Raw genomic sequence first — 22885 nt, 5'->3', positions numbered from 1 at the left:
CTGAAGGCGGTGCCTAAACCCCTGAGCCATCCAGGCTGCCCAAAATGTCTTAAAGTTGATGTTGGTTGCATCTATGATGATGGTTGCATCATTCAGTAAAGTCACTAAAAATCATTGCATTGTACAGTTGGAATGGATGAATGATCGATAAAGGTATATATTTTTTAAAATATATGCTTTTTAAAATACATGTACTTTTGTTTCTTGTCCCCTGAAGAATTAAATAACTGAACTGTAGCAACTCCCATCATTTTTACTGAACAATGGTACTAATTCTAATCCTGGATGGGAAATCACCGCATAACTTTAGAGAGGCTCTAACATAGTGTTCAAAACAGCCCTCTGATTGGCTGCTCATTAGACTGGGTCTTCCAAGAAAAGGAGTTCTCATAAACAAATGTAGCTTCCATTGGTTTATATTTTAAGAAGCCAGTGCCTGGAAACAGCACAAGAGTATATACAAAAGAGATTTACGCTGTTCTTTGACAATGGGCCAACTGATCTGATGGGTGTTTTAGTCTACATTCAGATTACAGTACGTGAATTCAAAAACACAAACATTTCAACACAGTTTGAAAAGGATGTAGGGTAAGTTATATAACTTTGAGAGTGTACATGCCCAGATGGCAAAGAATGTTTTGCTTGAGTAACTGTAAAATGTCATACCACAGTAGTCCTCATAATAATATTTAATGATAAGTGACCTTTCAGGCATTAACCTAATGCCTGGATCTTCCTATATTCATTGTCAACATATTCTCTTAGCTATCCACTCCATTTACGAAGTCTTTCATACATACCACAGGACTTTATGGCCCACACAGGACTTCAAAATTCCTATCACCGTTTCAGGTCTTTACACAAATACCACCCTGTCTGTCAAACCTTGCCTGACCACCTTACTGAAAATCGTTAACTTCACAGAAACGCATTCTCCCTTCCCGCATTCATTTTTCTCAGTAGCATTAAACATACTTCGTGTTTTACATATACATTCTGCTTATGTTTTGCGTTCCCCTACTGGAATACACGCTCCACAGATGGAAAGATTTTAATGTGGTTTTGTTCCTTACTGTGTCCCCATTGCCTAGAACAGTACCTAGCACTATGTAGGTGCTCAGTAAATTTGTTTTCCGAATAGAAGAGAATCAGATACGTGGAAGCAAATAGGAGCTGACCTTTGCCACAGGAATGAACCAGGTCCTTCTACTTGTTTAACAGCCCAGAAGTTGAGAGGTTAAAACATGAATTTTACAAAGAAAGAGAGGCCTGGAAGTAAAATCTCCAGCCTGCCTAGCCTACTCAACATTTTTACAACAAAAAGTAAAAAAAAAAAAAAGGGGGGGGGGCAGCCCTGGTGGCTCAGCGGTTTGGCGCCTGCCTTTGGCCCAAGGCGCGATCCTGGAGACCCGGGGTCGAGTCCCACGTCGGGCTCCGGGTTCATGGAGCCTGCTTCTCCCTCTGCCTGTGTCTCTGCCTCTCTCTCTCTCTCTCTCTCTCTGTGTCTCATGAATAAATACATAAAATCTTTTAAAAAATAAAAATAAATAAAAATTAAAAAGGGGGAAGCTAATGTTTGACTTGTAATTCTGGATTTACAGCCGTCAAACGTAAAGCATTAATAAGCTGCCTCTAGTTCAGGAGAGAGGGCAGATTAATTAAATCCCGTGTGATTTATTAACAGCCATGGATTAAAAAAAAAAAAAAAAAAAAAGGAAAGTTCAATACCTCGCTAGTAAGAAGTTAAAAATACTCAGACGCAACCTGTTTTTTCCTACCCCCCAAATGGGATCCCCACGCCCGAAGAGGAGAGCTCCGCGGAGCCCGCCCTAGCAGGTCCGGCCTCCGCGGCCCCGCACGCTCCGCCGCCCGGGACCCGGGACCCGGGACCCAGGACCGCCCCCGCCCCCGCCCGCTCCCCCGGGTCGAGCGCCCCCCTCGCTCCTCCGGTTGCAGCCGAGCCCCAGGGCCGACGCCGCGGCCTTCCAGAGCTCGCCCCCCCCGCCCCGCCGACCCCCCGACCCCGCCCGAGAAGGGCCGCACGGACCACCCCCCCGGCCCGGCCCGGCCCGAACTGGAAGACATTTTACGCTCCGTCCCGGTTCCGCCCCTTTCAGTGTGACCTTGGGCACGTTCCCCCACCTGGGGGGCGGCGGCGCCGCTCTCCCACCTCGCAGGTGAGGCCGACACCTGCACCGAGCGTGAGCTGCCGCGGACGGCCCCGGCAGGGCAGCTGCCCCGCCCCCGCCCCCGCCCCCGCCCCGGGCCGAGGTCCCCACCGCCGCCGCCGCCGCCGCCGCCCCCGCGGGCTCCCGGGCCCGCTGCACCTGCCGCCCGGGCCCGCGCCCACCGCTCCGCTCCGCCCGGCCTCCCGCGAGCCGGCCCGGGCGCCCACTCAACTCTTCACTTTGCCGAAGGTGCCGACGCCCAGCGTGTCGCCCAGCACGTAGTGGCCGATCTTCACCCGCCCGTCGTGCTTCTGCTTCTCAGCCATGGTCGGCGCGCGCAGCCTCGCTCCGCCGCCGGCCCCTCAGCGCGAGCGAGTGCGAGTGCGGCCGCCGCCACCGCCGCCGCCGCCGCCGCCGCCTCCGCCTCAGTGCGGCCGCCGCCTACCCACAGTGCAGCGGGCCCGCGGGGGGCGGGGCGGGGCGGGGCGGGCGCCGCCAGGTGCGCGGGGGAGGGGCGGGCTGCGCGGCCGCGGGGGCTGAAGCCGAGCGGGGAAGGGGCGGGGGCGGGGGCGGGGGCGGGGGCGGGAGGGACGCGGGAGCCGCCGAGCCGGGCCCCAGGGGGCGGGGAGCGGAATTTGAAGAGCCGCGGGGCCCGCAGCGTGCGCCGGGAGGGACGCGAAGCCTCGCGCGTGGGTGTCGGGGGAGCCGGCGGGGGCGGCTGCGGGGAAGGGCCCCGAGCCCAGGCGGGTGCGCCGAGCGCTCGGGAGGAGGCGTCTCGGGCCGCGGGCGGGGGACACGGAGCGCGCCGCCCCGCTCCGCGCCTGTGATCACGCTCGGTCCTCTCCTCCTCCAGAGCTCGCCTCCCGAATTTGCACGAAGTTCTGCAGCAAAGCACCGTCACGGTATCGGCTCGAGAGTCCCGCCGCACGAGCTGGTGCAAAGTGCAGGAACAGCTGGGCCCCGCAGCTGCACGAGGGAGAGACGGCGACAGAAATGAAAAGGGAAACAATGTAGCGAGCAGAGCGAATAAACTACAAAGGGCAGCACCGAGAGAATGGTGAAGAGCAAGGGCAGTAGAAGGGCACCGATTAAAGAAAAATGCAAGTGGGGGAGGAACGGTAGCCGGGAACTGGAAGCCGGACGCCCACCCTGGCGGAGCGGGAAAGACAAGAATTTAGTGATGCATTGATTATCTCTGCCACCCTCCTCCCCTTTCTGCCTTCCGTGCCGTCCTAGTCCTCAATGTTGCCTTTCAGTGCTTAAAAAGTATTTGCTGATCGGAAATAAACGATTAAGAATTAGTTGAACATGTTTAACATTGTGCATAACACTAACGTTTCAAGGTCATGCTCCCCAAACAAGAAGCCTTTTATCGTACTGTTTGTACGTAAAGAGAGAAATGCATCGATCAGAGAGAAGAAGACCTAGTGAAAGTTTGTTTTCTGAGGACTGGTAAATATACAAACGGCACACATCCGTTCTTGTTTGGACTCCAAGATGATCTGATAATGAGAGACGATCACAGCTTATAAATTATAAATATCACAGCTGTTGAACAGGCTATTTTTGTTCATTCTTGGGATCATCTTTCTTGCTGACGAGGAGTATCATTTAAGAATCACTCTACCTAGCTGGCAATTTGGAGAAAATAGTTATTTCTGATGCTGAACCTTCCTTTGGTTAAGGGTCACTCCTGCAGTATCCCTTCAAGCTAGTAAAAACAAAAAACAAAACACAAAAAAAACCAAGATACCTGTTTTTGCTTTTGAGATATAAGATGTCTGTTTCTGGTTGTGGTAGACCCCGGAAAGAGGTTGAAAAGTCTGTTAGATTGCTTTCCTGAATCAATATGAAGGCAGATAATAGAAATTTGAAAGCATTTTACATGCTCTCTTACCTACTCATTGATAATTACAACTTAAGTCATTATGTACCTCTTAACTGTGATCCTTACCTAACAACCGTGAACTACCATGTGGCTTTATTATTATGTCAGCAAGTAAATGATATTTTGTTGATTAAAAATTTCATTTAAACACATTTGACTGCCATAAAAGAAATTTGTGATTGGCCCCATTTTATAGATGATAAAATTTAGTTTCTCACTTTCTGATTTGCCCAAGGCTAATCCGCTAAAGAGGCAGGCAGACTTAGAGCTTGCATCCAGTTCTGACTTGTCCTCTTTCAACTACACCACAGCTGCCAAAGAAAAACAAATGAATATGATGCTCTAAGAACATTTAATATTTTTACAATTCTACTCCCATTCTCATAGTTATTATTTGTAGAGCAGGCCCAGGATGTATACTTTAAGCTTATATTTTTAGCTGTCTTCCTATTTCTGCTGGGCTGCAGGATGGAATGCTAAGGGGCGAGAAGAGTGCGGAAGCGCTGTTGTGGCACCAAGCAGTTTTCTATTGCCCATACATTTCAAGTGCGATTGCCTATTGCCTCATCCTACCCGGCAGTACTTGCAGGTCTCACCCCCACTATCAGAGATGTTGTGGTAAATATCATATTCCCTGTTCTATTATTTTTCAGTGATGTTACAGTGCCCTGTATTCTTTAATACCAATCTCTATGAGCAGTGCCCCAGGCAGCCATTCAGTCCTTAATCCCGATCCAGCTGTTATTGTTTTCCCCACTGGTACTGGGTCCTTCAAATACTCTAAAGCAGGACCTGAATAAGAGAATAATGGAGTGCCGCTAAACTAATATGCTATGCTAGATTCCACTGGTATTCTCAATAACCAAGCCTTCAAGACTGCTCAGAGTCACCTTCTCTGGGAGACTGCCCTACTCTGACTACCTTATTTAACATTGTACTTACAGCTCACCCACACTCCCTGCCCTGCACTCTCTATTCTCCTAACCTTGCTCAGCTGTTTTCCATGGCATGTACTATTTCATTTCCTTGTTTATTATGTTTTTGTTTTGTCTGTCTTTCCCAACTAGAATGTAAGTTTCATAAGAGAGAGGATTTTGTTTTGTTTTCTGTTTTGCTCACTGACAGATCCTTAGCTCCCAGAACAGTGCCTGGCAAATTACAGGCACTCAAATGGACTTAGGTTGTGTGGCACCTGAAGTTTATATAATGAAGGAGACCTGTTTAAGGAAAAAAAAATACAAGACTGGGTATGAAAGCGAATATTTATTTGAAATGAGAGGACATAACTACAAATTGTTTTTAAAGCTGACAACACAAAAATCGCTAAATCCGGAAACATAGCATATTTTTTAAATTGACATATTAAATACAAAGCATACTTTTCCATCTCTGTGCAGTAGTCATTAGAGAGGTTGAAAGTTGGCATAAGGGAGAACGTGTAGGACCTTCTAGATTCATGCTAGGGTGTTTCTGTGATTGCTCTCCAGATTAAAATAAGAAAAGTTGGGCATTTAGTGATTAATGAACTGTGTTGATGTTGTCTTTTATTCATTATGAGTTTAATAACTATTTTAATTTTTATTGTGAAAAATGTCAAACATACATCAAAGGAGTAGAAATAACCCCCACCCTTGATTATCAGCACTGTTAACATTTACGAATCTATATTTGTACTTCTTCATTTGTTTGTTTTCTGGGGTGTTTTAAAGCAAATAACCAGATGAAATATTTCACTGATAATTAGTGTATAGCTCTAACAGATAAGGGCTCTTTTTAGCGTCACCATACTACCACTAGCACATGTAACAAAATTAGCAATAATTCCTTACTATCTTGGAATTCCCACTCTACTCAATTTTCCTCCATTGACTTAAAAATGTAATTTTACATTTGCTTTATACTAATCAAGATTTTAAAAGTCTACAGTTAGCTTTTTTGTTGATATGGATCTTATATTTCTTTTAATCTGTAATGATCTGCCCCCCCTTTTTAAATGTCATTCATCTGTTGAAAAATTGGGTCATTTTACCTGTTGAATATCCCAAACCCTCTTGGATTTAGCTCAATAATTATTCTTGATCATAAGCAGTACTGTAGTATTATAGACAAAGCACAATATTTAGAAACAAAAATCCTGAGTTATACTCCAGCTTAGCCACTTGAGCAGTGTGTCCTTAAACAGATCATTTCATATCTCATTGGCAAAACTAGTGTTGAAATAAGTTATATTGAAAGTTCTTTTCAGCTGCTAGGAAATTCAACTCCCAATTCCACTCCTTATTTTAGAATGAAACTACAAAAGGAAAAAGAGAAGTTTACTATGAAGTAGTAGAGGCGATAGTCCAACGTATCAACAGACTGTTTGATCTTGGTACATTATTTTCCCTAACACATTTTATCTCTTGACATTTATTATTACTGACTTGTAAGGTTGAGAGAATAATATTACTGGCCCCAACCTTCCTCAAAAAGCTAAGTAGATGCAATTCCTATGACAATACTTGAAACCCTTTCAAGGAAATGTAATATATAACTCTGAGGTGTAATTTTTAGCAGGTACCCTAGTAACAAATATTAAACTTAATGTAATCCATTTCATTTTGTGGCTGAGTACTTTTCTAAATTGCTTCAATATGAGTCAACATTGTAATTTTCAGTGTAGCTGAGAAAAATAAAACATTTTGGTTGGAATTTCTTCCATGAGCAGATGCATTAATTGGAATAACAAAGGTTGTTTGCTTTGCTGTATAAACATTATGGATCTGACAGCATTTTTAGAAACTTGCTTTCATGTATGTGTTGACAGCTTGTCTGAAAAAAGCTCAAACACACTTTTAGATCAGTTAAATCAATTATTTCCCTCCTGGCATGGATTCAGTGCCTATCTATACTGAATACTTTAAAACTGGCGAGGCTGAATAAGGAGACACCAATGTCACCTTGAATTGATTATCCACTTTGTTATGGCTGTGCTTTGGAATTAAAGCAAACCTTGACAAAACGATACAGTATACATATTATTTGAAGTCTTTTATAATCCACTTTTAATGACCTTAAGTGGGTGTTAATGCTTTGGCTCGAAGGCTCAATCCTGTTAACGGTAACTACAAAGCTTTGACATGATTAATTAGTGTAAACTTAAGATCAATTAGGTAATTTCAAAATTCCCAAATGCTCTGTAAGTGATAAAAAGTTCACCCTCTAATAAAAACCTTTAAGAAATAAACACGGAATCCAGTTTCTTTTTTTAATTAGAATGTGGGTTTGTACTAGGTGCCCTTGAAGAGTTCTTAACTCTGAGGTTCTGATTCTATGAAATTAAATGTGTTAATACTTTTAAAAGTATCTATTGATAAACTTTCCACCCTCTGTTTTTAAAATATTGAAGTGTTTCAGAAGTGTTATATAATTAGCTTTATCCATTAAAGATTCCAAAAAAATAAAATAATAAAATAAAGATTCCCAAATTCTGAGTGTATCATTCCTTGCTATAAATATATTCATTTATTGAACAAAGGTGGGTTTTTGTTTTTGTTTTGTTTTAACAAAGGTGTTTTTTTTGTTGTTGTTGTTGTTTTGCTTTGTTTTGTTTTTTAACAAAGGTGTTTTGAATGCCTACTGAGAGCTAGGCAGTATCTTAGGCACTGAGGATACTGTTTTAAAGATGGGAAGGCATGTTTTATTCAGGACTGTTGCTATATTTGTGTATATATATATATATATATATATATCCTTATAGGATGAGGAATACAGTGGGGTTTTACAGTAGGGGAGAGAGACTCGGCTCAATTCTGAATAAAATAATGAAAAGTAGGATTTTATAGCCAAGGAGCAATGTGGGAGGTTCAGTGGGTAGAAAATTTCTAAAAGGGTAAGGTAATTTAGGGTGTCTTCCTGGCTTAGTAGGTAGAGCATGTGACTCTTGATCTCGGGGTCATGAGTTTGAGCCCCATGTTGGGCATAGAGATTACTTAAAAAAAAAAAAAAAAAAAAAAAAAGAAGTAAAAGGTTAGAGGAATTCTTAGGTAAACTCACCTAACAAGCCAAGGTGAGGGTAAAATGAGGAATTATGTTGGGTAGTGAGGGTGGCTACTTTGAATTTACTTATACTAGGATTCTTGCTAAACCTGGGCTCTTGAGGACATGCCCAGGATTAGGCCTAATTGGGCTCAGAGGAGTCTGACAAGAAGCAGGTCAAGGAGTCTTTGTCACATTCTAGTGGAAAAGCCAGATAATACACAAGCAATCAAATATATAATATATGTGATATTAGTGACAAGTGCTGTAAAGAAAGATGAGCTGAGTAAATAGATACACAGATGAAAGTGGAGGAGGAGGAAGGGTTGAAGAGGCATTTTATATAGGTTGTCAGAGACAGTCTCTCTGAGCATGTAGCATTTGAGCAGGGACCTGAGAATTATGTAAAGGAAGGAGCCATTGAAATAGCCGAGGTAAGAGCAATCCACATACAGAGAACAGCAAGTGCAAAGACCCTGACACACTACAAATAGCATATTGGAGATCTAGCAGGAAGATCAGTGTGTCCACAGTGGTGAGTACAAGAATGAGAATGGAAGGGCTTGCAAATAGAATGCCTAGAGCCAGGCCAGACATATTGGGTAGGCTATGTTAAAAACTCTGGATTTCTTAAAAAGTATGATCATATTTTTTGAAGATTTTTGAAGAGGAGGGTGACATGATACACATTATAAATATAAAGGATCTCCCTGGAGGACTTTGTGGAAGAGGCTAAAGGGACAAAAGTGGAAGCAGAGAAACAGAGTCCATTGTAGCAGACCAGGTGAGGGTTAATAGCTTACACCAGGGTGGTAGCAGTGAAGATGGGGAGAGCCAATCAAAGTTAGTGCATACCTTGATGTTAGTAAATCCAAAAGGACTTGAGAATCACAAAAAAGGAATTGGAATTTTTGGGCTCATACAACTAGACAGACAAAGAGTGCCATAGACTAAAATGCAAAAGTTTTTATGAGAAATAAGTTGGGGAGGATGAGAGAGACAAAGTTATGTTTTGACCATGATAAGTGTGAAATGGTTAATAGAAATTCAAAAGAACATATCCAGTAGGTAGTCGACCACAAGAGTGTGAAATTCAGGGTATAGATCCAGACTGAAAAAGTAAGTTTCAAAATCATCAGTATATATACCAGAGAACTAGAGATCCCTTAGGAAATAAGTTTAGACAGCAAAAGGAAGAGATTCTTACACTGAGATATCTCAGATTTAAAGAACTGTAAGAGGAAGAGGGGTTAGCAAAAGATACTAAGAAGGAATATCCACTAAGGTAGGAGGAAATTTAAGAAAGTATCAACTTTTTCAAGAAACTATTATCAGCCATGTCTAATGCTAACAAGGGGTCAAGTGAGATGTAGATGAAGAGTTGACTATTGAACGTGATAACCTTGACAAATGACTTTATGGTGATATAACAGAGATAAAAGTCAGAATTAAGTGAGTTGATGAGAAAATTGAAGAAATAGAAAAGATAATTCTTTGCTATGAAAGGGAGTGTAGAAATGTATGAGATTTGCTGCGAAGGTGGCAGTAGCAACTGGAGAATATGGAGACAAGAGCAGATTTTTCTAGGATGAGGAAAAAATACAACATGCTTGTAAGCTAATAGGAATGATCCAGTAGAAAAGGGGGGGTGGGGAAATGATGGTGTAAGACAGAATGACCAACTGTGTAACATTTAGCAGTAAATCCTGATTTGACAGTCCTTCAGGATCCCCCTACCTGCCTTCAAGGGACTTATACTGTAATGGAAATCATATACATTTTCATAAATTTCACAAATGGTGCAATAAGTGGTATGACAAAGTTATGGATGGAACTGACTAGAAGTTAGAACTATGAAGAACTATAAGTTAGAAGGCTCTTGTATTTGACTGGGGAGGGGCGGGGGGGGAGGACTGAACCACTGGCAGTTCTAGTAGGGAAGGAGGGGCAAGGGTAGATTTCAGTGATATTTAAGAGTAAGAATGAATAGGATTTAGTGACTGTTTATTGATATATTAGGATAGAAAGGGAGCAATTTTGGATGACTTCCAGATTTCTAGCATAGTATTGTAGATGGACGAATCTTCCTAAAAGGGTTCTTAGCTTATCACTTCCTCCCTTAAAAATGTTCAGACACTTTATTTACATTGCCTAAAGATTAATGTTTAAAACTCCACAGTCTAGAATTCATGGGCTCCAAAAGTCCTTTTTGGCGTGCCCAGTACCTTCCTTAGATACTTCCTTGGACCTCAGGAACTTAGTGGGATCCAGTTTGAAAAGTACTGGTCTACAGAATAAAATTCCAAGTCTTTAAATCCGCATTCAAGGCCTTCTACAATCTGGTCCTTGCCAACCCCATCTCTTGCCTCATCTTCCTTACCCAAAGCTCTTTCCATTCTGGGTACACACCAAGCTGTAGCAGACTACTATTGCTTTCACTCCCACTGTTCTCATTGTCTAGAACTCCTTTAGCCCTGTGTGGTGTTCCCAATCACAATCTGCCTAACAAATACCACATGTTTCAAAATTCACCTCCTCTGTGCAGCGGTTCTGCAACTTCCCAGATACATTTGACCACCCTGTCTAATAATGCCATGTGCTTTATACTTAATTAAATCCATCATTGTACTTATCTATTTTTATGCCTGGTTCACCATTTCACTATTAATCCCCTGAGGGCAAGCTGTGTATCTAGTACCTGTTAATTGTACTTAATATATGTTAATTCATGTACTTAATACATCTTGTTAAATGAATAACAGATGAAATCTTATTTCAGACATAACATTATTTTAATTCACCTATCCTCTCACATGCAACACTAAAGGGTTCTTCCTGTTTACTCCTGTAAAGTCCTGTATCACTTGTGTTCTAGCACCATGTTGTGCTATCCCATTATATTTGTTCTATTGCTTTGGTTTTTGTTTTTTTTTTTCCCCCTCCCTTTTCTGGTGCAGATGTCCTCTCCCTGAAATATTCAAGGGCAGGGATTTTATCCTGTTTATCTTTGTATCACAATCACCCAGTTCTCAATAAATGTTTTAAGAATGTCTTGTTTAATAATTAAGGGGATATCTTATCTTTTAGTCTTATATCACATAATCATGCCCTTCTTTTTCCACTTTCAGAAAGGATCCCCTCATCACTCTTGGCTAGATAATTCATCTTTTGCTCCTCATTCTATTCACCTGTAGCTGTATCTCTTTTGTGTAATTATCACTTTCTAGTTCAGTAATTGGTATAGAGTGACTGCAAAAGCCTAAGGACAAGAAGACTCTTCCTTATATTCCCATGCAGTTGTAATTCACAACTCTTCCTTTTTGTGCCCTGCTATGCTTGAGTAGCACACACCCCCGCACCAAGGGTAGGCATAATATATACCCTTTCCTAAGGGAGAGAGCTATAAAAGCAATACTCCTGAATCTGATATGATTTATTTTGTTAAAGCAAACAATTATAAACTACGGCATTTATACTATTAGTAGTAACTATTTATGATGATCTGTTGTCCCCTTGAGCCTTTACTTTTAAAGGGATTCTTTGAAAGTTTCATGAATGAATAAAAGAAGGAAGGAATACTATTTCTGTTACCAAGTTCAGAGGAAATTTAGTCTGCTCATTTAATCTATTACTGCTTAGAGCCAGAAATCATGTATTTGTATGGGTTAGAGGAAGATAGTATTGTCCTTTATAAACTAGATTTGAAATAAAATAATAGTTTCACTTTTAAAAAATTATGCTTCTTTCCCCAGGCCATGCTAGCCTTGAAAACAAATAGAAATGTTATAGGAAGTGAGTTTTCCCTGAGGTTTTAGTACGTTCTGACCTCTCTATTCTCTGTGGAACTCAAGTAACTCGTGCTCATGCTCATCCCTGATGTGAGAAACAAAGACAGAACAAAAATTATTACATTTCCTTACTACTTGCAACCCATTGACAAGTCCTTCAAACAGGCAGAGTGACATTCCTCTAGGAAATCAGCTGCCTGGATGTTAATACCTTGCTAAAGTCAAGAGGCAATCTTAGCCCAACCCCCAGGATCCTGTAAGTCTACTCTAACATAAAAAAATTCCTTTGGAAACTTCTTTATCTCTCCCCTCAAAGATGTGTGTTGGCAATCATCCCACAAGCCTATGACCCACCGATATACATCTGAAGGGTCTCATGACTCAGGCTTTATTAGACAGTGATAAATGACCTTTCTTTCTTTCTTTCTTTCTTTCTTTCTTTCTTTCTTTCTTTCTTTCTTTCTTTCTTTTTTAAGATTTTATTTATTTATTTATTGATGAGAGACACACAGAAAGAGGCAGAGACACAGGCAGAGGGAGAAGCAGGCTCCATGCAGGGAGCCCGATGTGGAACTCAATCCCAGGACCCTGGGATCAGGCCCTGAGCCAGAGGCAGACGCTCAACCACTGAACCACCCAGGCGTCCCAATAAATGACCTTTCCCAACAGTAGCCAGCCCCCTCAAGGTCCTGGAAACCTTGCTACCAAATTCTTTAGAGATTTATGCTATCCTTAACCCCCTTCCAACTTGAAAGTCTATAATGGGTCACTCCTTATGACCCTGGTGCAGCTCTTTCTGCCACAGGTCCTGTCCTCTTTAATAAAATCACCTTTTGCATCAAAGATATCTCAAGAATTCTTTCTTAGCCATCAGCTCCCAACCCTACTCTCTTTCCTACATCAATTCCCATTTCCCGTGTCCCCCAGCACTGCTTTTCCATCTGGTGCCCACTGCTGCCTTCATTATCCTCAAAATTGAAAAGGAAGGATTTTTTTTTTTAAATGTTCTCCTCCCAGTGACTACAACTCTTCAACAATTGAAAAGGTGATTTTGTTCTTTTAGTTTACTGCCCCTTACAATGCAGGACTTGAAACAAATGTCTCAGGAGAAGGACTGAGCACCATGTGGACGGTTCTATCCCCACGCAGCTATAAGCAGTTACAGGGCTAACTCAGCTACTCAGCTGGGCTACTCAGCTGTCTTGGTGTGCTTGTCTCTCTGCTTCTTCTACCGCGCAGGTAATTCTCACCTTTTCAGGGAACATCTTCCATTTTTGCAGACTAGAGGCAGCTTTTATTTCCTCCACTTTGTTTTTCCTCTTTGTGTGATCATCCTAGTATCCCTAGAAAGCTTCTCTTGTCACTGGGATAAAGGGAGAAGTCATGTAGGGAGGATGTCCTGTCTCTGCAAATTTGATGCTTTGGTTTCCTTGCCAGTGTTCAGAAAGTGAGCATGTGGTTGGACTCCCCTCTGTGATCCTGCTCTTATACTCTTCCATTATTTGATCCACTTGATATCACATAGATTATGTAATAAAGTGCAGTATGTCAGGCATACTTGGCTATAGACATAGAATAAGGAAATGCTTAAAATCATAATGTATAATGAGAAACGTATCATAGCATCTCTCATGAGTTTTTCCAGGAAAAAGAAAAAAGAATTCAAAGCAATCTTCAGCTGTATTCTTGGAAGATGGGCTTTAAAATTATCCTCAGGAGGAAAAAAAAATCACCCTCAGTAACTATCATCCTCTATATTTTTAAATGTATATTTCCAGCCTTTTATGATCTTTTTCAAGTCTCATTTGGGGAACAACAACAAAAATAAATTTGGAGGCTTTTCTTTTTTGTTTTAGGTCTGATTCTAATTCTTTTACAAAACTTACAACCACTTTTAATATAGCTTTTTTCAGGTAACTATTGTTAGGTTTATTGTAAAGGTGAATCATTGGAGGAATTCTTTGGTAAGTTATATGCTATTTTTTCAGAATGTCACTTCAGCCTCAAGAAGTTTCTGGTACATATGAAAGAAGTATCCCGTGAATAACACCCTTAGGCTCTTACCTTCTCAAGAAGACCTGTACCCATGAAATGATTTAAAACCAAGTCATTATTTTTTGACTTATTCTTTTTTAACTTGTGAAGGAAAAATGGCACCTCCAATTTTTCCCACCAAACTCTCTCTGGTTGCATGGGAAAGACATTATTTGATTTTTGTTACCAATTTTCATTGCCTATGACATAAATACTCCCAGAAACATGGGGTTGTAAAAATGAGTCTGATGATATACCCTTCCTGCCCTTTACTCCCTCTTTCGAAAATCTAATGTATCTTTGTGATGCCTCCAGGGAAAAAGCTAAAATCAAGTGGTGATTGCTTTGCTGAAAGTCAACAACCTGAAGGCAAGGGGGTGGTTTTGTTTTGTTTAAGAAAGAGTGACAGAATTAATCAAACTTGCCTTTAATAAATCCTTGTTTCTAAATCCCAAGAATGACTGTATTTCTTAAATCCCAAACTTAGCTTCAATCCTGAATTCCTGCTGCAAATGCTCTCTGCATTACTCAGAAAGACACCTGTTGTTAACTTTCACCACCTGTTCCTTACTTTGCCTCGTTTGCCTCCTCAACCAGTTTGCTAGTTAAATCTGTCCTGCGTTTTTATAGTTACCTGTTTTCTACGACCACTCCATCCAAAATCTGAAAGTCTCAACAACATTCCGCTCCTCCCCACCACTATAAAATTTATTCTACAAAATTTGGAGGCACCCTGGCAAACTCCAGGCTTTCGCCTGAAAAAGGAATAAACCTGAAACATGCCCCCCTGACAAGTTTCCTGTAACCCCAAGAAACCCCCAACTTTGTTACCAATTTGAATTTATCATCATGGAAAGAGATTGCTTTTTCTTCTCTTCTTCAAGAAAGAGAGTGCCATAAACGCTTTTTCTTGAGCTTCATTTAAAAAGTCAAGCCTCTTGAAAGGTACAGATGAGGAAATGTTTGGATTGGTAATAGAAGGAATAAATAACTTTTATAAATTGGAGAAATGAATTCTCAGTTTGTTTAAAAGTACATTCTACACCTTATTTCCTGTTCAATAAATGGAACATTTTTGTGGAAGTAAGCCAAAGGTTTTATGAATAGCTCCTTACTTTTTTTCATCTGTTAGGAACATTTTTCAAATATAAATTAAAAAATAAATCCCTACAAGAATTTTATGTTCTCACTACTTTGCTGCTGAGGGCTCTATATTATAGCTTTATGTCAAAGTCTTAGCTGAGTTTGTATCTGATAGAATACTTAACACAGATTCAAGCATCAGATTAAAAACAGCTTGATCTTATTGTATTGTGAATATTTCTCAGGATTAAGCCAAGAATTTTGAGATTTCAAATGTTAACTATTTTGAGTCACTTTACTATTCCTGCCTTGATATGTGTTAGTTTCTAAATTAAAATCTTCTAAAAAAATCTTCTAAATATTCATTATAAATCTGATATTTCATGAATCTGTGAGTTTTGGATAATTCATCTAGTCTCTAAACTGCCATCACTTTTTAACCTATACAAAAAAGCCAAGGTCACTCGTATTAAGAAATCATGTCCATTTGAGTCTTCAAAAGGTTTGTCATTGGAGAGCCTGGGTGGATCAGTCAGTTAAGTGTCTGCCTTCAGCTCAGGTCATGATCCTGGAGTCCTGGGATTTAGCCCCATATCAGGCTCTCTGCTCAGCAGGAAGCCTGCTTCTCCCTCTCCCTTTGCCCCTCCCCCTGCTCCTTCTCTCTCTCTCCTACTCACTCACTCTCTCTCTTTTAAATAAATAAATAAACAAATAAATAAAATCTTTTAAAAAAGTTTTGTCATAAACAATTACGTTTCCTATAGTAAGATGATATGCATATGTAAAAATCATGAGCAAATTGTTTCCTTTTGTGTAGCTACATAAAAATAATATTTTCTACTCTTGTCACATACTTCATCTCTCTAATATCAGCTATAGAATTGGAAAGTCATGGTTTGGAGAAGCAGGGGGAATTGCAGAGATGATATCTCTATGTTATTTCTGGATGACTTGCAAGGATGCAATTTCATATGAACTTCACTTAAAAACACTTCGTGACTTCAGTGTGAAGTTTAAATTATGAAAAATACACAATGAGCCGAGTGAGTTTAACAATAATTTTATAGAAATTGAAAGGTTTATTATATGTGTTGAATGGTAATAGAAACCAGTTTGCATTCTACTGTTTCCATGTTCTTTTTTGAATTATCATCACTTTCTCATTCTTTTATATTGTTGTCTGCTATTTACTATGAAGTGACTACATTATACAACCTATTTGAAATATTTTTAACTGTGCTAGAATGGTAATAGTCCTCCTGACAGGCCCATAACTACATAATGTGAATCTCTGAAGGTTTTTCCAGTAAGCAAATCACAAAAGAAATAAATGTGGAAAGAAGCCACTTCAAGAACAGATTTTTATCAGTAATATAGTAAATGAACAGTGAATACCCTAAAGATACCTGGTAAAGGTATAAAAACCATTTATACAGATCTCTCTCTCTCTCACTCTCTCTCTCTCTCATGCACACACACGCACACACAATGGCACACACATGTATGTGCACAAAGCTTATCTGCAGGAAAATACTTGAGGTATACTAACCCAAGTGTGTTCAATTTATTTTATTCAAAATAAAATCACCTCACTGGGGGAAGGAAAAAATGAAAAGTCCCATGTAGAAAATGAAAATGGGGAAGAGAGAAGCCAATATGTTCATTCTCCCATGTTATATAGTTTTAGCATTGAAAAAGAAACAAGGGGGTCCTGGGTGATTGTACTGTATTGGGTGATCAGTAAGCATTTGACTCTTGGTTTCGACTCAGGTCATAATCTCGGGGTCGTGAGATGGAACCCAGCCTCCTAGGGCTCCATGCTCAGCATGGAGTCTGCTTTTCCTTCTCTGTCCCCCTCAATCCCTCCCCCATGACTCATAGGCTCACTCTCTCCAAGAAGAAAAAGAATGAGAATGAGAATGAGAATGAGAATGAGAATGAGAATGAGAATGAGAATGAGAATGAGAAAGGAGAAGGAGGAGGAAGAGGAAGAGGAGAAGGAGAAGGAGAAGGAGAAGGAGGAGAAGAAGAAGAAGAAGAAGAAGAAGAAGAAGAAGAAGAAGAAGAAGAAGAAGAAGAAGAAGAAGAAGAAGAAGAAGAAGAAGAAGAAAGAAAAAATTAGAACAGCATATTCTGGATTATGTATGCATGGATTCATTGAGTGCTTACGACAAGTACTAGTAAAGTTGAGGGATTTTACTAGGCTCTGGGTATGTAAAGATAATAGATACTACTCCTATCTTCGTAAATGAATGATCAGAAAGCATGGTAATAAGTAAAATGACAGAGGTAAGCTTACATGCTAACGAAGCCCCAGAAAAAAATTAATATGTTTTGTTTCGTCCCTTCTTAGATTCAATTAATATATCCAACTGCTGTCTCTAAACTTCCACTCTGGTTCCTAAATAATCACGTCTTTTGTAGGTAGTTCTCCAAAGAAATATAAAAATTTTACTTAAATCTATAATTTTATTTTAGTATTTAGCTCTTTTTATAACTTGCAGGTATGACTTGGCTTTTTAACCTGTAGTCAAGTCAGATTGTATTGCTTTTCAACTAGTATTTGCCCGGGCTCAATTCTCCCAGGATTGAGGAAGGAAGCATATACTTCCCTACCACATTGACAAGGGGCTTGGCCATGTGACTTTGACTGATGCAATGTGAGCAGATGTAACACACACCCCATCCTTGAAGAGGTATTAAATATGCTTTCATGGTTCAGTCTGGCTTCTTGAGCTTCTGACCTCCGCCAAAAGAAAAGCCTTCTTTAGATAGTCCTGAACTAAACACACACACAAAGCCCATCAAAGCTTCATAAGCATGTAATAAATCTTTATTAGTATAAGTTCCTGAACTGTTGGGGTTGCTTGTTACTGCAGCAAAAAATAACTACTACAAGAGTCAACCTTATCATCATACTTGTGCAAAAAACCATAAGCAATATAAATAAAAGGCAGGAATTTGTAGCGACTTTCAAAACAAGCAAATGCTATACATATATTGTAGGATATGCACTATTACTATCACTCTTAACACAATGTCTACCTTTTTGTACCAAAATGTGTGCACAGGATGCAAATATTTAGGAGCCAGTCAATAACATACAGGTATGTCTGTCTGTATGTTTGTATAAATAATTAGTAATTATGTATCTGTCATGATTCCCCATATATCATAAAATTTAAAAGGATTCATTTTTTACAATAAAATCTATTGCCCATAATCCAATTCAATGAAGAGATTGACATGAAGAAAAAGTTTTATCCTAATAAAATAGAACTTTAGGCTTATGAAATGCTTCAGACAGTTTTTACTATCCACTAATGGCCATATGAAATGAAATAAAGGAAGGAAACCATGTTATATGCCTATGACTATATTATATATAACTGTACACCCAGATACTAAAAATAATAACACCAAACATTAGTAATATCCTTATTTGTTGCAAGCTTCTAGTTCTACCACTGAGAAAGACTTCTTATTCAATATTGTGCATTAGTAGTAGATCTCAAAATTTTAAAATCCTTTGTGACTAACACTCATCTTGTTTATATTTCTGCTCTATAGTATTTGCATATTATAGCTATTTGGCTAATCTCAAAGCAACCTAACCTCCCTATTCCAAAATTAATTCTAATGTTGCAGATTTGCAAGTGTGGGTGGAGAGAATGTAAGCATATAAAACATAATGATATTATGCCGTTTCCAGCATAAGTATTTTTATAAACTCTAAAATCATGCAAGAAAGCATATTTTTATAAATTGAGAAATGTTTTATAAGCACCAGTGGGATATAAACTTTCTTCACAAAAACACATATTGGCTCATTCCTAAACTATCTGCTATTTTTAATCTAAATGAAAATTATTTTTACAGCTGATTTTTGCAGCAGTTTTTCATTGTACCCTGCAGATATATTAATGTGTTTTTATCATGTTGACATGTTATTATAAATAAATCCATTTTATCTTAAACTTATGGTGTTTCTCCCGTGCTTATATTAAGAGGAAGTGGGAGACTAGTTTGAATCAAAAGAAGCATCTGTAATAGTCCCTCCAGGAGTCCCTCTAGACCTTTGCCAGCTTGACGCTGATTTGAGGCCGGTGCAGGGTTGGGGGTGGGGGTGGGGAATACAAGAATTTAAAATATAAACAAAAATGTTTTCCCAAAGTTCCTTGAATCAAAAGAGAAAATATATTTGGGATGAACTATGTGAATTTTTTTGAATCTCTTTGCCTATTCCACATGAACCCACAGCCAAACAAATAAAGTTTATGGTTACACAGCTGGGGACTTATTACTTCTTCATTTTATAAAAATAAAACCACAGGTAATTGTGTGCCAGTTGGTCTGAATTTGTACATGTAACAAATAGGTAATGAATTACTTCCTCCACTTTCTCTAGGTACTGAATAGAAGCATTTATCATGAATTTGTCATATACTGAATATAAGAGACTGGATATTAAATCAGAAAATTACGTTTTCAGATGACATTTTGCTTATTCATTCCTTGATTTTTTCCTTTGTCCTTTTCTTCACTTATTTATTCATTCATTTAACAATAAATATTTATTGAGCTCTTCCTGTGAAGTAGGCTCTGTGCTAAATTCTGGGAATACAGCGGTAAATAAATAAACACAGGAGGAGCTCAAAAGACAATTCCAGATCCTTCTCAAATTCACTCATCCATTTATTCACGTTTATTTCCAACACAGAGTACAATGAATAGAGTCAAACAGACATGGATTTAATTTGCACTTAACAGCAGGGTGATCTTGGGCAAGTTGTTTAAATTCTCAGAGCCTCAGCTTTCATATATGCTGTTTACCTTAAAGAATAACAGAGTGAATTACAAGCATAATATATAAAACTGCTTGGCATTTTATTCTCTCCTACCCCACATCAAATCTTACCTGTTCCCCACATGTTAGGTCCTAGAGACACAAAATGGATAGGATGCATTTCCTAAGCACTATGCTTAGTGGAGCTAACAATCTAGAAAAATATCAAATGTGGTCCTTGTCTGGAAAATTAACTTTAGAATCATAACGAATAACATTTAACATATACCAAGTATTGTCCTAAGCACTATTACATGGATGGACTCACTCTTCTTCACAATAACCTACGAGACAGGAATTATGCACGCCCTGCTTTCTGTGTGAGGAAGAGGCAACACAGGAAGATTAGGCCACTTGGCCAAAGTCACACAGCTAAGTGAGTAGCAAGAAGTAATTCAAACTCAAGTTGCCTGTCTCTGGAATCTGTGTTTTTAGCCACTGTCTCTAGAAGGGAGATTACTAATACAAGACAATGAGTGCTCAGCATCTTATGAGTTGGTCTAAGCAGTACATGAATGACAGGAGAGAAATCAGGGCATAGAGTTCAGACTTTAAAAACTGATAACATTTTAGTAGAAAGAACAGTGAAACATGACAAGAGATATTATTGGGCATTTCATGCAGGTTTTATTTTATCTTTCTAGAAAATGATTCTTCTATACATCTAACACAAATATATTATGTTGGGTATGAACTGTTCTTCTTGGTGGAGATGAAAAAACATATTTAGAAAAAAGACTAGAACTTTTTATTGCTTCTGATTTGTAAAAGTAATACATGCTAACATAGAAAACTAACAAAATAGCAAGATATAAAGAAAAGCACTTTTGGGACTCCTGGGTGGTTCAGCGGTTGAGTGTCTGCCTCTGTCTCAGGGCATGATCCTGGGGTTCTGGGATCGGGTCCCACATCCGGCTCCCTGCATGGAGCCTGCTTCTCCCTCTGCCTTTGGCTCTGCCTCTCTCTCTCTCTCAATCTGTGCCTTTCATGAATAAATAAATAAGATCTTTAAAAAAAAGAAAAGCACTTTAAAAATCATTTCAAGTTTCATCGACCAAGAAGATAATCATTTTAACATATAGGAATATTCCCTTTGATTCTCTTCTCTGTGCATATTGTATTAAATCTATTTTTACATAAAAATAGGCAATTTACTTATATGCAGTTTTCAGTCTTTTTCTTTTATTTTAAAGGATTTATTTATTATTTATTTGTTTGTTTGTTTGTTTATTTATTTATTTTAGAGAGCTGGGAGGGGCAGAGACAGACGGAACAGAGTCTTAAGCAGACTCCACACTGAGTGTGGAGCCTCATGTAGGGCTTGATTTCACAACCCTGAGATAATGACCTGAGCAAGAACCAAGAGTCAGTTGCTTAACCAATTGCACCACCTAGGCACCCCTCCATCTTATTCTTTTCACTTAATACTTTATCCTTAGCAACAAATGTTGTTTTTTTATTGATGCCCCAGCATTCACAACCATCCTTCCCTGCTTTACCATCTCCATAACACCGACTACCATCAACATACTGCAATGTTTTTACTTCTTTATTTTGTTTATCTCTTGTTTCCCCCCTCCCCACCTCCCACACATATTCAAGAAAGTAATCTCCAGGGATCCCTGGGTGGCTCAGCGGTTTAGTGCCTGTGTTCTCCTAGGGCATGATCCTGGGGTTCCGGGATTAAGTTCCACATCGGGCTCCCTGCAAAGAGCCTGCTTCTCCCTCTGCCTGTCTCTGCCTCTCTCTCTCTCTCTTTCTCTCTCTCATGAATAAATAAACTCTTAAAAAAATCTTAAAAGAAAAGAAAGTAATCTCCATGAGAGCGAGAATATGTTTATTCTGTTTTCTACTGTATCCCCAGTGCCTAAAGAGTGCCTAGCACATAATAGATGTGTTATTTGTTGAATGAATAATGCCGAAGAGGAAGGCATAATAGCACCATCACTGGAGGTAATTCCTGGATTTAAAGGTTGGTCAAGGGGTGCCTGGGTGGCTCAGCTGGTTAAGTGTCAGACTCTTCGTTTCCACTCAGATCATGATCTCAGGGTTGTGGAATCGAGCCCCACGTCAGGCTCTGTGCTCAGCACCATGTCTGCTTGAGATTCTTTTTCTCCCTCTGCCTTTGCACCCCATCCCCCAGCTCATGCACTCTTCCACTCTAAATAAATAAATAGAATCTTTAAAAGTTGGTCAGATAATATAACTATGAAAACACATATTCATGCACCATACATAGTCAATTGTTCTTACCACTAATGCTATTTCTAGTTATTTGGGCTAACATACGTAGGTAATAGGATGAGCAATTCCTCATGCATAGTGAATTAGATGATTGCAGCTTGCATGCAATTGTTTTTTCATAGGGAATTCTTCTCAAGACTCTCTTTTTTCCCCAGGGTTTTCTCTTATGTCATCTTTTTTGTCTTTCCATTGTGCTTTATGTGTTCCCAATAATCTTGGTTCCTAACTTTATTGTCTTCTAAAATTTGGGGTTTGTTTTCAGTGATAGTGTATAATATGTCATGCATGGGTACTTTCTCTTTGAATTTGATTTCACTTTGATTGATGGTTTGTTGGTTTGTTCAGCAAGCCACATCTTGTTATATATGTATATCTATCTATCTATCTATCTATCTATCTATCTATCTATCTATATTTGAAAGAGAGAGAGATACACTTTATATATTCATTAAATTAACCAATTCCCTGAATTTCCCAGATGTCAGGTGGTCAGGCATGGGCCTGCCCATATGAACTCACATCTTCCTACCTAATTAAAACCTGAATCATTGGGTCATCTGGGTGGCTCAGTTGGTTACGTGTCTGCCTTCACTTGGGTCACGATCTTGGGGTCCTGGGATCGAGCTCCACATCAGGCTCCCTGCTCAAAGGGAATCGGCTTCTCCCTCTCCCTGTACTTCTTCTCCTCTTCCTACTCATACTCTCTTTCTCAAGTAAATAAATAAAAGCTTTTAAATAAATAAAACCTGAATCATTGAATATGTTTATATCTAGTAGTCCTTTCTCTCATTTTTATCAGTAATGATTGTTTTTCCTT

General features: G+C 39.5%; 1 protein-coding gene and 1 long non-coding RNA gene across 5 annotated transcripts in view; one reads left to right on the top strand and one right to left on the bottom strand.

The window, feature by feature from the left end:
* Window positions 1-2630, bottom strand: part of PRKAA2 (protein kinase AMP-activated catalytic subunit alpha 2) — a 69410-nt gene extending 66780 nt beyond the window's left edge. For 2 of the 4 annotated variants that reach the window (XR_012028135.1, XR_012028136.1), the window contains exon 1: window positions 2401-2595. Coding sequence is in view for 1 of the 4 variants with exons in the window: in XM_072820387.1 (XP_072676488.1) it covers window positions 2401-2494 (94 nt within the window). In the remaining 3 variants the exon portion in view is untranslated. Of the gene's footprint in view, window positions 1-2400 lie in introns of all 4 variants that reach the window. The other 2 variants (XM_072820387.1, XM_072820388.1) reach the window with 2 other exon arrangements.
* A 118-nt stretch (window positions 2631-2748) lies between these two features.
* Window positions 2749-7282, top strand: LOC140630370 (uncharacterized). Its single transcript, XR_012028138.1, has 2 exons — window positions 2749-2857; window positions 3022-7282. It is a non-coding gene; the product is annotated as an uncharacterized lncRNA (long non-coding RNA).
* The last annotated feature ends 15603 nt before the right edge of the window (window positions 7283-22885 follow it).

Source organism: Canis lupus, chromosome 3, assembly GCF_048164855.1.
Source record: "Canis lupus baileyi chromosome 3, mCanLup2.hap1, whole genome shotgun sequence".
NCBI lineage: Eukaryota > Metazoa > Chordata > Mammalia > Carnivora > Canidae > Canis > Canis lupus.
This window is presented reverse-complemented; position numbering and strand designations above follow the sequence as displayed.